Below are 16,045 nucleotides of genomic sequence, written 5' to 3'. Positions count from 1 at the left end.
TAGCCTGATGAAGTGTCATGGAGAATTCAAAAGCTTGCACACATTTTGTAACATTTTTCATTGGCTTAATAAAAGTATTGCCCTAATACGATTTGGGGATTCTTTCTTTCTTATGGAGTAGCATTGCTGCCTTACTGTACTGATGTTTCACATTCCCCAGGAAAGAAGGGAGAAAGGTTGATTATCAAATCAGGATCTGACATAGTTGTAATACTATGTGCAAAGTTCCTGTAACAGTTTTTTACTTCTACATTTTTTAAAAACTGCCTTCAAGCTCTTGGGCAGGGGTAGAGAAACCTTTCTGGCAAGAGGACCTGATCTTTACCTTCCTCACCCCTGATGGGCCAAAGTTGACAGGCAGGCTAGGCCACTCACCTGTCAGTCACCTGATTGTTGAACTTCAGGTTTTCAAACAGTACCTTGTAAACAACATTGAGCAGGGATGTTTACAAATGGCTTTCAGACTACCATCCCATTTCTCCTTCGAACCACAGAGGTTTGAAGAAGAAGTGGGGAGGATTAGAAGTGTGCTGTAATCACTTCTCTGCAAAGCATTCAAGTGTGTATATATACATTTGTGTGTGACGGAAATATTGGTATTTTATTAAAAAGCAGCTTAAAAAGTATCTCTCTTTCAGTGAGGGACCTTTTTAATCTTCACCATTAAACCATTTGTATTTAATCAGTCAGGCATTTATATCATGTTTTAAAACCTGACCCATGGCAAGACCTCCTTGGTGGTGGCTCTCCATTTGTGGAATTTGTGGTTCTCCCTCCATGGTGAGGTGTGTCTGTCTCCTTCGCTAGTAACATTCAGAGGGGATTTTAAAATATTCCAGGCAATTGATAGCTGAAAGATGCTTGCCTGGCAACCTTGAAAACATTAGTTAGGAAGAATATGTGACTCTTTTTCTATGTTTTTAGATGTACTTAATGTTTTCAACTTGGTTTTTAATTGTATTGTTTTTCTGCTTAGTTGCCACCCTGCACTCCTTTGGGAGGAAGTGCGAGATAGAATTTTAATGAATAAATTAAATGTTGTTGACAACCTAAGATACTAAATACACATATTCAAATCTTTATTGCAGTTGTTATAGCCAAACAGTTGCAGGCTGGTATTTGTGGGATTGCATTAAGAAGGGCATCATGCCCTACCTCCGTTGTGCTGCTTTGTTTTTCCACTATTTGCTGGGAGTGCCTCCACCAGAAGAACTTTCATCGGGTAAGTAGCAGAGCATGGTAATCTCAGCATGCCAAGGTAACTCCAGATTAAAAATGTGCTGAATAGTATATCAACCACTACAAAGTGGTTTTCAAAAAGTTCTTTTGATATATATTAAAAAATCCTTCTCCATAAATAATCTCTAGTTTAACACTGCTCACCGGGGTAAGACTGTTTGAGCATACAACACCAATCCTGACTGCCAGTTAGTTTCCAGGCCCAATTCAAAGTGTTGATGTTGACCTATAAAGCCTTAAATGCTCTGGACTGCAATACCTTTAACCTCAGTGGCACAAGATGGTCCTGACCACACTCTCACTGCCTCTCTCATACGAAGTGCTTTCTTCCCAGACCTTCAGTCTAAATCTGCTCTTCCATAACGGGCACATCAGCACTAAGAAATTCACACCCGACAAAGAGTAGGGGGTACCACCAAAATAATTTGCTCCCACATCTTCCCACACAGAGGCAGCTGTAGTCTTCCTTAACATGGGGAGGTTACAATTTGTGCATTCACAACAACAGTTCACATTGACTTACGGAGAAAAATAACTGACAGTTTTCAATGTGCCTACGGACATTCCCTCCACAGCCGCAAGAGTCTTATCCAAAGTAGTTCCTGGCTGTCATTCCAAATTGGCTATTGTCTTCATCTGATACATTTTTACTTTCTAAATCTGCACCGAGTACTCACTTTTAACAGAAAAAGGTTTTTTTTATGTTAGTTGCTGCACTTGAAGGTACGTCTAACATCTTTTTCCTTTGCAGTTTCAGAAGAAGGCCAATTCAAGGCTCTTTGTGGATACTTGTCTCTACCCACCAATCTGTTCTTGCTTTTTCAAGAATATTGGGATACTATAGAGCCCTTGCTCCAGAGGTATGACTGCTGTTGGGAGAAAAATCTGCGTGTTTTTTCAGGTTCTCACATAGAGCATATGATTGTCCCAACATCCAGAAACTGTTGGCTGGGTGAGAAAGAATGGGCTGGGAACCATAGAGTGCAGTGGAATTGAGACTGTCTAGTCTAGCCTTTGTCAACTTGGTGCCCTCTGGATGTCTTGGACTACAATTCCCACCAGTCTTGGCCCTCACAGTTGGCTAGGGGTGGTGGGAGTTATATTTCAGGATGTCCAGTGGGGAACCAAGTTGGCAAAGGCTGATCTAATCTAACTCCCTGCCTCAAAGTGGGATCATTTAGCCACCATCATTGCACAACTTAGGCCACTGTGTGTTGTGACCATAGGTAAGCCATATGAAGGTGTCTGTTGATCCAGAAGACTTGGAACAAGTTTGCAAAGTTGCCCTGGGGTAAAAGGGCAGACCCAGAAATGTGATGGGGATGGGCTGTGAGGATACAGAGTGTGTTGATGTGTCTTTCGGGGTAGAACAGGCATAACCTGAATACAGGCAGCCTAACATATTTCAGCTTACTTAACTGTGTTGAATATGAGTTATTATTATATTATATTATATTATATTATATTATATTATATTATATTATATCAAAACTTAGTTTTCTAAAATTAAGTTCCTGGTTCTCATTAGTTATCTGAGCACCTTTGTATCAAGGGAGATGGTTCTGCCTTTGTTTATGGCTTTAGGAAAAGCAAACACCTTTTGGGGGTTGCTGGCCAGTCATACCGACCTAAAATCTTTGTGGGCATCCAGTGTGCCAAACTGAAAGTCAAAGTTGGAATATATAAGAAAATAAAAAAATTGTCCAGTAGCACCTTAGAGACCAACTAAGTTTGTTCTTGGTATAAGCTTTTGTGTGCATGCACACTTCTAATCTGTGACAGGATTTATACACCACTTCAGGGCAGGAGAGGGAATGATTCCAGTTATGAGTATGTGTAGCAAAACACCAATTTAACTGGTAGTTTTGGGGACCAAGCTAGCGATGAACAGTGCTACAATATATTATTGTCCTGATGGAGAATTTCACATGCAGGTGGTGTGCGGATCCAGCTGTACTCAGCTTTCTGAAGGGGAAAAGTATTGGAATAAGGTCAGTTTTACTTCTTCTGTTTTCCTGAAACAGCAGTCTTGGTTGTATTTTAATATTTAGCAGTGTGTTTTCATCAGTGCCCCTTGCCCTTTTGCTTTTAGATATATTGCTCCCCCAAACATCTGCTCTTGGGTAAATACAGAAATGTCAGGAGAGTAGATAACCAAACTCACACAATATTTCTGTTCTGATAAGAACAATAGTGCACATGGCGCCAGCTGCATTGTGTGGAGAAGGTGGGTGCTCAGGATAGCCTTTCACACCACCTTCCTTGCCCAGCTGCTGCACAACATCCCTGCAGTGCTGCCAGTTGGTTCTTGTTATCTGGTAGTTACTGCCGCCACCCTGTTTTAAAGTCATGTACAGCCCTAGAAACAAGGGGGAAACGCGGAAAACCCAGTGAACTTAAAGCTTGCCTCGTGCTTCCAGCCAATTTCTTGCAGTTACGCAGAGCATAACGCCTGCTTTCTAGCCTTCTGTTTCTCCTTGGGAATATGGCAAATTCCTGGCTTTACCACTCTGGCCCTAGGCTTCTAATAGCATTTGACCCAAAGTGATCTAGGCACGTGGCAGTCACACACTGATCCAACCAGCCCAATTGTGAAACTTTTATTAGAAATAAAGGGGAAAGCAAGCAGCAGGTCAAACAGAACACACAGTGAACCAGAGTGCTAATCCTGTCCTTTCCTCTGCAATATAATTTCCCTAGACTGCTTACTCATAGGCTGAATTCCCTATAGCAAGGTTCTAATGTATAACTATCTCTTGCAAGCTCCTGCTGTAGAGATCATAGCTGTCTTTGTGTCATCAGCCTTTGCAAATTTTGGATGAAATGTGAACGTTTTAAAGTTCAGCAGAAGAATACTTGGTAGCTGTTTCTTTGATGTGCTTTTGTATCCTGGAGTATCGTAATTCTTCTTACTTGAATTAACTAGGTACCCAAGAAAAAGAAATAAATTGGTAGAGCTTCCAGAAGACTACAGTTGCCTTCTCAATAAAGGCTCTCAGTTTAGGTGAGAATTAGAAGTTTCTTTTGTGACTTTTTACGGATTTGTTCTTCATAAAACTGCGTTCTGTCTAAGCGATCAAGATATGTTGCATAATTGTGCCAAGATAATAATTTTAAGGTAGACACAGTGCTTTTTTTCTGGGTGGGTGCAGGGATACGTATACCCCTAAACATTTTGTAAATCTAAGTTTGGCCTCATTGATAATAATAATAATAATTTATTATTTGTACCCTGCCCATCTGGCTGGGTTTCCCTAGCCACTCTGTGCGGCTTCCACAAATACCACAATACACTAAAAATTAAGGGGCAGTATTTCAATATGAGTAGGAAAACGAGAGTACCCCTAAACATTTTCTTAGAAAACAAGCACTGGGAAAACAAGCACTAGCCTTTTTTTAAAAAATAGAAAAAGCAGCACAATTTGATTGTGCAAATGGTATTGCAAAAAAAATTAAAAGTTGTAAATGGACTTGGTTCAAATATCAGGTTCCCCCCTTGCAGTTTAAGTTTATAAAAGCTAAAGTGGTCTTTAAATTTTGTATATATGGAGAAATTTGTCTGAAATTGTGTATAAAACCAATGGTTTGGAAGCACTGATTCCTTTTAGCTGTATATTATACAGGATAAGGAGATGATATTACCACTGGAGTAGTAACAGGTCATACTGACTAATAAAATGGTTAAACCTGTGCAATATTGTTATTTTATCATGTTCAGAATTTGCAAAGCGCATTGGAAATCTCGCTTGCCCATCACAACATTTCTGAAGTGAATTATTTATAATTTATAAGCCCCTTAATATATTTAAAATCTCTTGGTGGTGTACAGTGTAAAAACAATCAACAATATGATTACAACTTCCATTCCCATTGGGCTCAGACATTAGAACGATATATGATTTTGCATTCCATCTGAACCTAAGCCACGCCTCCTCAGTCTGCATTCAGAACCCTGGAAGTAACTTTGAAGCATAAAATTCTATTTTAATTTGAATGGCATGCTAGTTTCAGAATTATTCTGTATTTTTTCTGTACATCAGCTGGTTACATTTGGAGGCATCCCATTAGAAAAAAGGATATTTTATCATCAAGTTTCTAAAGAAGGCCTGATAAAATGAAAGTTAGCAATGAAACACGTTTTTGTTCACAAGCCGTCTTGGCAAATAATGTCCTTCTCACATTTTTGTTTTCTAATCTCCCTCTTGGTTCCAAATGTCATTTTCTGGTTAACTTTACCTTTCCAGATGCCCTCGATCCTCTGATGATGAAACCAAGCACCCCGTGTTGTGCTTGTTCTGTGGGGCTATGCTCTGCTCTGAAAATACCTGCTGTCAGGAGCTGGTGAATGGAGAGGAGCTGGGAGCCTGCACTTCACATGCTGTCCACTGTGGTGCTGGAGTGTGCATTTTTCTCAAGTAGGTAACAGAGTAGAGTGTCAAGCCCATTGAAATTAATCGGAAGGATGGGGTGTTGATGTGCCAAATGCCATGCTGATTTTTCTTTTAGACTGTTACAAGAACATTGCAGTCGTACCTTGGTTGTCAAACTTAATCTGTTTGGGGAACTGTTCAAAAACCAAGGCGCGGCTTCTGATGGACTGCAGGAGCTTCCTGCACTCAATCAGAAGTTGCGGAACCTTCGTCGTTGGCTTCCAAAGAACGTTCAAAAACCGAAACACTTATGTCTGGGTTTTCGGCATTCGGGAGCCAAAACGTACAAGTACAAAGGCGTTCAACAACCAAGGTAGATTGTACTTAGACAGGAAGAGATGAACATTGGTTTTAGCTTGTCTATTTCCCTTAATACAATTTAAAATACTAGAGCTTGTGATACTTGGGAATTTCTTTATCTTTAGGATCAGATCATCTTAACCTAAATCATAAGATGGGGCTGACTACAGAGGTCTCGTGTTTCTTTTTAATTCCTTACACTATAGCCCAGAGCTGCTCATTAAGGGCAGAAATGTTTTTTGTGCTATAATTATCCATACAGTACCGTACCCTGATCTGGTCATAGTAACTTAGCATTCTAACATTCACACATATGAATTCAGGGAGTTGAGTAGCTTGTTCATTTTCTCACCTTCCCAGAAAGTCTGCATACAAAAGGATACTGGAAATTGTTGTTGCCTGTCTCAGGATACAGTAGAGGATACAGTGGAGGAGTGCGCCTTTGAGGGTGAAGTCAAGCTTTTGGAAGGTTGCAGTGCCTGCTGTGTCTGTAGAGACCGATGCAGGAGAGACATGTTTTGTTGCAGCTGGGGCAGATGAAAGTGTCTGTGCTGCTGCAGATGCACCATGGCGTTTCTTCTCTCTGCGCTCATACCAGCGGTCATTCCTCCACTGGTCACTGCCAAGGACACTGCTATGTTGGAAATATTAGGCTTTAAAGAGGCAACACTATTTACTGTGTTTACTTATTCTTCAAAGTGAATGGTGTACTGAGACCACCGTCATCTTGGGGACTTTCTCTTTAACATAACTGTTTCTTTTTTAGAATCAGGGACTGCAAAGTTATCTTAATAGGAGGGAAAACCAGAGGCTCTTTCTATCCTGCACCATATCTAGATGAATATGGAGAAACAGACCCAAATCTGGCGTAAGTAGATGCTTTGCTCTGTTGCCTAGGAAATTTCACTTTGCTGCTTTTTATGTTATCTTATTATGCTTTTTTACTACAATTATCTGGTGCCAAAAATCTGGCAAATAACCTTCTCTTGGTATTTTAAAGTAACTGTTTGGATGCCTTCTGACTGTTCTTATCCTTTTCAACATAAACATGCATTTACAATGCCAGTAACTTCTTGTTTGACTGCTTAACAACAGAGGCTTTTGTTGCTAGCAAAAGTTCTTTGGTGAGACTGGTGGCTAGCCATAAATGCATTTCTTTGTGAGTTAACTGTGATTATTCACTGTTAGTAGCAAGCATGTTGTACATATACCAACCTAAATATGTCAGAATAAAGCAATGTTAAAAGTACTTGCCACTTACAGTTTTCTCAAACCCTAATGTGCATATTCTTCTTGTTTCTCTTCCAAAGGCGAGGCAATCCTCTGCATTTGTGTCATGAAAGGTACAGGAAACTCCACTTGCTCTGGCAGCAACACTGCATCATAGAAGAGATTGCTCGAAGCCAGGAAACTAATCAGATCTTCTTTGGATTCAACTGGCACCTGCTCTGAGTGTCAGACTCTTCCAGTTTACTATGACTGAGTCTCTTTAAAATTTACACATGAAATAATGAGATGCTTATTTTAAGGAGAAATCCCTAGCCCACTAAACTAAACAGTTTTTGGTGGGTGAACTTTGCTTAGAGAAATATGCATGCACACAACCTCTCAGTGTGATTATTGATTGATCAGAACCAGAAATTGCTGGGTTCTGTAGAAGCGGGTTGGTCAGTGGATGTCTTTGGGGAATTACTTTTCCGCCGGAGTCTGCTTTTCATAGGACTAATTTAGGTGCTTCAATTTTCCGCCTGTCATCTTTCGATGTAAGGATCAGATAATATTTCCCTTCATGTATATCAGCAGCAGTTCAGAATAGAACTGCTATTACTTAAATGGCTCCAGTGCATCTGAATATGAGAACAATGTACTTAAACCTATTTAATCCTTCCTCCCACAACTCTGCACCTGGCTTCCTCCTCCAGCTTAGCAACACTCAGAGTAGCCACACCCTGTGACTGGCGTGCTCTGTGACTTATTCTTAGGGGAAGTAGTGTTACCAGGCATCTAGTAATCCATAGGAACAGTGTGAGGATGGAGCAGGGCAGGTAAAAAGTTCACAGAGGGGCATTTTAGAAGTTACTGGAAATGCTTTGAGGCTTGTGAGCACCCGTTCACTCATTAAGTCACCACGAAAGCTTCCGGTTAGCTTGAATGCCTCAGAAAGTCAATATTTTGCTTTTGGCATAGCCAGATGAGCACCTTGTAACTGTAGTTGTTGTGCTCTCCAGCGTTGCAGGCCAGGAGTTTGGCTACTGCTGCCATGGGTAGCCAGATGTTCCCCATAGCACTCTTTCTTACTGTGGACCATCATAGGTCCCACACTGCAGCAAAAGAAGCCATTTAAATGAGCACCTGCTCTCAAGCAGCTACTAACACCACCTTAGAGGTTAATAGGAACAATAAAACAAAAATGGAAATTAGTTCAGTGTATGTACAAAGGGCTTTTCATTCAATTTTATGTTTTTGGTTTTGTGGGAGACTTCAGTGACTGCATGTTGTCTGGTTTCATCATGCTGATTCCACAAACAAGTTGTTTTCAATAGCTCTCGAGGCTGCCCCATTTATAGAAGTTGATATTGAAATGTTGTAGTCACATCTTCCTTGTATATTGATTATAGCCATAACTATGTCAGAGGGACATAGTGATGAGAGAGGAAAAACTTTCCCAATAAGCCTTTTGTAACTATCCCCTTCAAGGAAACATCCCCTTTTTTGTCTTAAAAGTTAAATTATCCTGATGGTGCATTTTATTTGTGTACTCTAGCCTTCCTACTTTCTTTTTGGAGTCTTTTGTGTATATTGAAGATTTTAAGAGTGAGGATAAGAAAATGTGTGGGTTTGTGTGCGAGAAAATAAATGTTCTGAGTATTTGGGAAAACCCCTGTCTCCATTTGACAAAGAAAGAAGACATGACAGACAGTGAAATCCAAAGATAGGATTTCACGTTTCATATTGTATAAATCCTAATTAGTGCACTGATGAGTTATCACTGTTCATAGGATAGTGGGTGATGGAGCCAAGGCAGCCACACTTACCTGATATCCTGGCAGTAGAGTCTCTGCTGCCTCCCCAGGAGTGGGAGGGGCAAGGCAACACAGAGATCAGCACTATGCAAATGCACTGGCAGAGCCACTATGGCATATACACAGCACTGGTTTTCCTGTTGCCTTGCCCTTCCCAATTTCCCTCCTGGTCAGCAGCAGAGACTTCACTGCCGAGTGGTAAAGTAAGCACCACTGCTCCACCCCACTGTCTGCTTCTGAACTACAGTGAGTTATACTTTTTAATTATGTTTTGGTACCTAGATAATATCTTCAAAATCTTTGTTTGCTTATCCACTTAAGTTTCCTTGTGCATTTCAAATAGTGTCTAGAATATTGCCATGAAGATTTTGTTGTTTTCTTGGATAGTTTTCTGGGTATGAAAAACTCTGCACATAAACATCATTTTGGAAAATTCCAAACAGAGGTTTACGCTGGTTATAGAGGGGGGAAACAGTCATTGCAAAAACATGTGTGCTGAGATTACTGCAAAATGTTCCAGAAGCACTGCATGGTAAGAAGAGATTAGATAGTGTTCATGGTGTCTTGGTCATGTTCACTCTACTGTGATATGTTTTGATTATATATCCATTTGCTCATACTATTATACTTTGGATTTAAAAGGGGAACTATGCTTGGATTTGCCTTGCCACTGTAGATTTAGCATGTCCTCAGTGGTAGCTCTGTGTTAGTGCAGGCGGATCTCACCCTGATTTGGGCATCCTGCTCTATTTTTCTGGGGTGAGTGGTTCTCACACATGGAAGAATCACTTCTCTTCTCCCAATCAAAAATAGTGATGTAGGAAGATCCCTCATTCAGCATGGTAACTGCAAAGAGAGACTTGTAAACAGATGCCTAATGAGGAGAATGTGAGAGCTAATTTCACTGCGAAGTTCTCAAACAATGGATTGGTTCTTGAAAACAACGAGCATGATTCAGGCAGCACCTGAGTTCCATTGGTTCAGTTAGAAAGTTAGGTGCATTCTTGATTTTGAAATAGGAAATCACACTTCAAAATGCTTAACATTGGCTGGATTGTACTCAGCAAGATTAATTTTTAATTCAGTTGCATGTGAACACTGCTTTTTGCTGAATTCAACAGTACAACCACAGCAGCTAGAGGTGAACATCCCTAGTCCCTTAAAGGAAGCTAAACATTCACCCATAAGCAGAGGGGAGAGGAACGTAGGAAATCCAAAATGTGTGACTCCTTTTCTTGCTGATTAGCCAGTAACTGGGATTCTCGCTTTCTTGAATGGGTGGGTCCTGTGCAGTCAAGCCCTGCTGTCTGATCAGATTGAGGAATAATGCAGGCAGTTGATGTTTGTGTGCAGTTTCCTACCCAGCTTAAGGATACACATATAGGAATATAGCTGAACAGTGTTTACTCCAGTGATCAGGTTTTTTGTTCCGTTTACTCTGATTTTTTTTTAATAACCTGACTTGAGAAAAATCAGAGGCAAAATGAACAAACTAACTTCTGTTCTTATGTGTTTTTACTTTTCTAGCAAATAAGCTCATGCACAGATGAGAGTGAATGGTCATTTTTAGTTTCATTAATTACTATGCAGTTTATCTCACTGTGAGGATTATTTGTATTTAGTGAACACACAGTGCTAATGCCACTGACAGGAATCATGAGGAAGATGAATGGAATTTTATTTACATACATGCATATATTGTTATCCTTTAATTGCAAAAATGTAAATTTGAGCCTTGTATAATGTTCTTGTCCTTTTAAAATACCTTGTATCTGTATATTTAAAAAGGAAATAAAGTAACTTCTCATACCTTGTGGACTTCCATTTCAAAATGTTACGTTTCTAGACAACTGTAATGGATAATATCCGGTAAGGAAAATGAAGAGACAAGAGCTAAGAAATTATCAGCCAATATTTTAATGCCACCTTTTGCCACAATACTGAAGTGTATCTCTCTACTGAACCAGGTAGAGAGATATGGCCAACATTTAAACCAGAAATTACACCTATGTGTCTTCCTTTAAAAACAAACAAACAAACACACCCTAATCTGTCATATAAACAGCTATGTCAGTAATAACTGTGACTGGTACATACTGGTTTCTTGTTATAACAAGAGTTATAAGCACAAACTCAGTGTTTCCCAAATGGCTGATATGTGAACTCTTCCCCCCCCCCCCCCGAAAAAAAATTGATGTAACATTTTCATTGCTTCGTGCCACAAGAAATTATGAAACTCTGTATGTGAAACTGCCATAACATAAAACATAACATAACAACATAGAACATAACAACATAACATAACATAACAAAAACTACAGAGAGGCATTAGCTAATCACAGGAGGAGGCAGCGGTTCACATTTCAGCTATATATCATCAAGGCGGGGTATACAGTGGTACCTCGGGTTAAGAACTTAATTCGTTCTGGAGGTCCGTTCTTAACCTGAAACTGTTCTTAACCTGAGGTACCACTTTAGCTAATGGGGCCTCCTGCTGCCGCCGCACCGCTGGAACACAATTTCTGTTCTCATCCTGAAGCAAAGTTCTTAACCCGAGGTACTATTTCTGGGTTAGCGGAGTCTGTAACCTGAAGCGTCTGTAACCCGAGGTACCACTGTACTAGTGTAAGTATATGTGATGTATATACCTGTCAAATGAGGGGATCTTGCGTTGGTTCTTATATAGGTGCCTTAAGACCAGTGTCTTAAACTGTCTGAATGCAGTGGATCTATTTCCATGTGTGGCAAGGTGTTTTTTTAAAAAAAAACACACGTTGCTCTCCTATTTCTGATTGGCTTACACATTGATGATAAATAGGAGCAGAAGTCTACAACAAATCGTATTTATTTCTGTATCTGAGCAGATGCTGCAGCTTAGAGACTTGCCTTGCTAAAGCCATCTGTGTCTCTAATGAGAATTCGAAGAAGGACTGTGCTGCTATTTGAGCTAGTTTTCCTTGGTTGGAACACAAATATTTCTAAACTCTGGAAAATGTTGGGAGTATCATTGTACTGGTGCACTAGGAAAGGTTGGCTTGCTCATTTTGCATTTAAAAAAAGAAAACGAGAGATTACTTAACAGTTAAAGCTTAATTAATCCGCGTTAAGTGATCCTGGCTATATACTCTTACTTAAGTGATATGCCTTGCTGGGTCAACCTTATTTGTGAGAATTCCAGCAAGCTCTAGGGTAATAGACCAACGGAAAACTAGCTATGGGCTGCGCTCGTGTCTACCCTGGGGCTAGATGCTTACTTACATCCATGGTTTCCAACCTGTCATAATAATCTTGGTGGTACATGAGCACTTAGGAGATACTAAACAAAAGTGTATGAGGAAGAAGAAAGAGAAATCTCCCTTAGAGGTGTCATCCTACAAGCAATGCTGAGACTATTCTGGGTTAGAATCTTTTCTGCCAAAGATTCTAAGGAAAATGCCTGCCATATCTCTCCAAGTTACTAGTCCCCTCAATTTTAAACAAGTGTTGCTGCTTGAGTGTCCACTTTTTCTAAACACGAAACCTTTTTGAAAGCCTTGCCACATCTCTGCCTGTCTAGTTTCATTTCTGGGTGACTAATGCTTACTTCTCATTTATAACAAGAACTGGCTGGCTGTCCTCCTTTTAAGAGCTTGAGAACATGTGAAGCTTGCATGACTTTCTATGGATGACTTGAATGGAAATGCAGAGAAATATTGACTTAAGCTGGCTGGGGATGATTTGTGTTGTAGTCTAACAACATTTGGGGGTCCCAGGATGGAAGAGACCATTTTCAATCGGTGTTTCGTCCCGCTTTTGGCACAGAAACTGCTTTGGTTGCCCTGTATGATTACCTCTGTTGGGAGAGAGACCAGGGAAATGTATCCCTGTTCATTCTCCTCAACCTCTCAGCAGCTTTTGTTTCCATCGGCTATGGTCTCCTTCTGGAGCAGCTGTCAGAGTTAGGGGTGGGTGGTACCACTTTGCCTTGGTTCCAGTCATACTTGGATGGACGTTTCCAGAGGGTATTGCTTGGAGAGTGTTCTTCAGCCCAGCGAAGCCTTCAATGTGGGGTTCCTCAGGGTTTGATTTTATCCCCTGTTGTTTTAACATCGACATGAAACCGCTGAGTGGAGTTATCCAGAGGTTTGTAATATGTTGTCAGCAATATGTTGATGACACCCAGCTCTTCTTGAACTTTACCTCTGCAGGAGAGGCAGTGGACCGCCTCTCCCTCTGTGAACCAACCCAGACCCTCTGAGGCCCTTCTTCATGTTCCCACTCCGTGAGAGGTCCAGAGGGCAGCAACATGAGAACGGACCTTTTCTGCAGTGGCTCCCTTCTTGTGGAATGCTCACCCCAAGGAGGTTTATCCTGGTGTCTTTATTACAGATCTTTAGGTGCCTGGTGAAAACGTTTTTCTATAACAGAGTTGTGTGATTAAACTCTGTGTGACCTTTTAAATGTGTTGTGGGAGGGGAGTTGGTGCTTTGTTTTTGCTTTATGTATTTTATGTTATCATTTTTATGTTGTGAACTGCCCTATGATCTTCAGATGAAGGCAGTATACAAATTAGATAGATGGGTAGATGATAGATAGATAGATAGATAGATAGATAGATAGATAGATAGATAGATGATAAAGAGAATGGTCCTAAAGAAGGATGCTGGCCCACAAAATCTCTGTCTAGGTAACTTAACCAACCCACCCATCCACCAGAGAAAGAATAGGAAGAGGACTTGGCTGTTTCCAAATGAATGATGCAGTCAAAGCTACAAAAAGGGTCTCTGTAAGTCTGCAACTGGGCTCATGAAAGAAAATCTGACATTCATGCTGACGAATTTGAAGGGTTGGTGCCAACCTAGCAGTTCAAAAGCATGCCAGTGCAAGTAGATAAATAGGTACCACTGTGGTGCATAGCATGGAGGCTGTGGCCCCAGGCACAATTTTGAAAGGGCGCAAACAGGCACCCCCACAGCAGGCTCCTTCATCAGAGCCTGGCACCATGCCAGAAGGAGCTGCGCTTAATCACTTGATTTGTGTAATCATGTATGTAGCATTAAGCACAATTAAGTTACCGTAAAAAGATTGGTTCACCATCAACTGAAATGGTGATTTCTGAGGTCAGTTATCTGAGGTGACTACTAGTAATCCAAATATGTCCAGAGAAACTGCTCTTGCCCCCAACTCTCCTCCCTAGAGCTTGTGATTTGCAAAAGGGGTTGAGCCACAGCTGCCATTCTTCAACAAATTACAGGTAGGTCACATGTCTAATAAGGAATAATTTTCTCCTTACTGCACAATCTGCTACTGAGAAAATTGGGAGAAAATCAGACTAAATTATCATAATGGCCCCTTGTGCAGGAGGAAGCAGGGTGGAATTTCTCCTAGTATCCTTATAGAAGAATGAATGGACACACACAAATGTACACTTTCATGTAATTTAAATGGATTGATTTTATTTGGACATTTTCACCCTTTGCAAGTGCAAACCAAACATTATATTTACAAAAACTATACTAATATAGTTTTCGATAAGATAGAGAGCATAATCTCTTTCTTTTTCAGTCTGTAACTTCTGGGATTTTTTGAAAAAGAGCAGAGTGAAATATTAATGCATTCGCATATTTTCAAAATTTAAATTCTGAGCTACTGGTACCTAGCAGCATAACCAGTGTTTTCCCCAGGGGTACTTGAGGGTACGCAGTACCGGCACCTCTTTTTGTTGTTAAAAGTGTGGCACTTACTGTAACAACTTCATGGTGAGTACCGGCACCTATTTTTCTAGAAAAAAAATTGAATTTTTTATTCACTTAGTCACCATTGCTAATAAATATCTATAAAGACTTGAAAGTGTTTTTATTTGATACCTAGTTCTGAATTACATACTGCAAAGTTGCTATCTGCTAGTTGTTACTCACAACATGCACATATTTTAGTGTATGCTAAATTCTATATTGTAAGGTCCACTGTGGTTTCATTTCTGTTCCTGGAACCTTCTTTCTCTCTCTCTCTAACTTCATTATTCGTTTGGGATTTGAGGCCAACCTTTATTCACTTTAGCACCTTTATGAGGGAGCCCTATTTCAGAATGCAAATTTATAACTGCCCTGAATGATATGCTTTCAAATTACAAGTTAATAATAATAAAAAATATGTATACCCCGCCCTCCCCAGCCAGATAAAAATTTATTTATACCCCACCCTCAGGGCAGCTAACAGCAGTAAAATTACAATAAAAACATAAGGGGGGAGCAATTTAAAATACAGGTTAAAATGCAATTTTAAATGCAGCCTCATTTTAAAAGTAGCCCATGGATCAAAACCATAAAGGGAGGGAAACATAAGGGTCAGACTGAGTCCAAACCAAAGGCCAGGCGGAACAGCTCTGTCTTGCAGGCCCTGTGGAAAGATGTCAAGTCCCGCAGAGCCCTAGTCTCTTGTGACAGAGCGTTCCACCAAGTCGGGGCCAGAACTGAAAGGATCCTGGCCTTAGTTGAGACCAATCTAACCATCTTGTGGCTTGGGACCTCCAAAGTGTTGTCATTTGTGGACCTTAAGGTCCTCCATGGGGCATACCAGGAGATACGGGCCCGTAGGTATGTGGGTCCTAGGCCGAGTAGGGCTTTAAAGGTCAAAACCAGCACCTTAAACTTGAACCTGTACTCCACCGGGAGCCAGTGCAGTTGGTAAAGCACTGGATGAATGTGATCCCGTGGCAAGGACCCCATAAGGAGTCTCGCTGCAGCATTCTGCACCCACTGGAGTTTCTGGGTCAGCTTCAAAGGCAGCCCCACGTAGAGCGAGTTACAATAATCATGCCTGGAGGTGACCGTCGCATGGATCACTGTGGCCAGATCAGGGCGAGAAAGGTAAGGGGCCAACTGCTTAATACGGCGGAGATGGAAAAACCTGTTAAAGAAACAGGTTTGAAGCGTTGTAAGTTCAAAACTTACAGTGACAATAAATTGCATTCAGTTAAGGCAGCCTTACAGCAGTTAAGTGAATAAAGATACTTCTGTCACATTAAGATAAAATATATTCAGATGATATAACAAGCTTTTTTTGTGACGAAAG

General features: G+C 40.6%; 1 protein-coding gene across 2 annotated transcripts in view; it reads left to right on the top strand.

Annotated features, from left to right (window-relative positions):
• Window positions 1-10,801, top strand: part of UBR1 (ubiquitin protein ligase E3 component n-recognin 1) — a 57,751-nt gene extending 46,950 nt beyond the window's left edge. For both annotated transcript variants that reach the window (XM_082239191.1, XM_082239190.1), the window contains exons 41-47: window positions 1,089-1,222; window positions 1,991-2,099; window positions 3,174-3,230; window positions 4,166-4,243; window positions 5,484-5,654; window positions 6,736-6,837; window positions 7,280-10,801. In XM_082239191.1, coding sequence (XP_082095317.1) covers window positions 1,089-1,222; window positions 1,991-2,099; window positions 3,174-3,230; window positions 4,166-4,243; window positions 5,484-5,654; window positions 6,736-6,837; window positions 7,280-7,421 — 793 coding nt within the window. In that variant the 3' untranslated portion in view covers window positions 7,422-10,801. The remainder of the gene's footprint in view (window positions 1-1,088; window positions 1,223-1,990; window positions 2,100-3,173; window positions 3,231-4,165; window positions 4,244-5,483; window positions 5,655-6,735; window positions 6,838-7,279) is intronic.
• The last annotated feature ends 5,244 nt before the right edge of the window (window positions 10,802-16,045 follow it).

The sequence above is a fragment of the Podarcis vaucheri genome, assembly GCF_965113315.1.
Source record: "Podarcis vaucheri genome assembly, chromosome: 1".
In the NCBI taxonomy this organism is placed as follows: Eukaryota; Metazoa; Chordata; class Lepidosauria; order Squamata; family Lacertidae; genus Podarcis; species Podarcis vaucheri.
The sequence above is the reverse complement of the archived record's forward strand: the minus strand, read 5'-3'. Positions and strand labels throughout refer to the sequence as shown.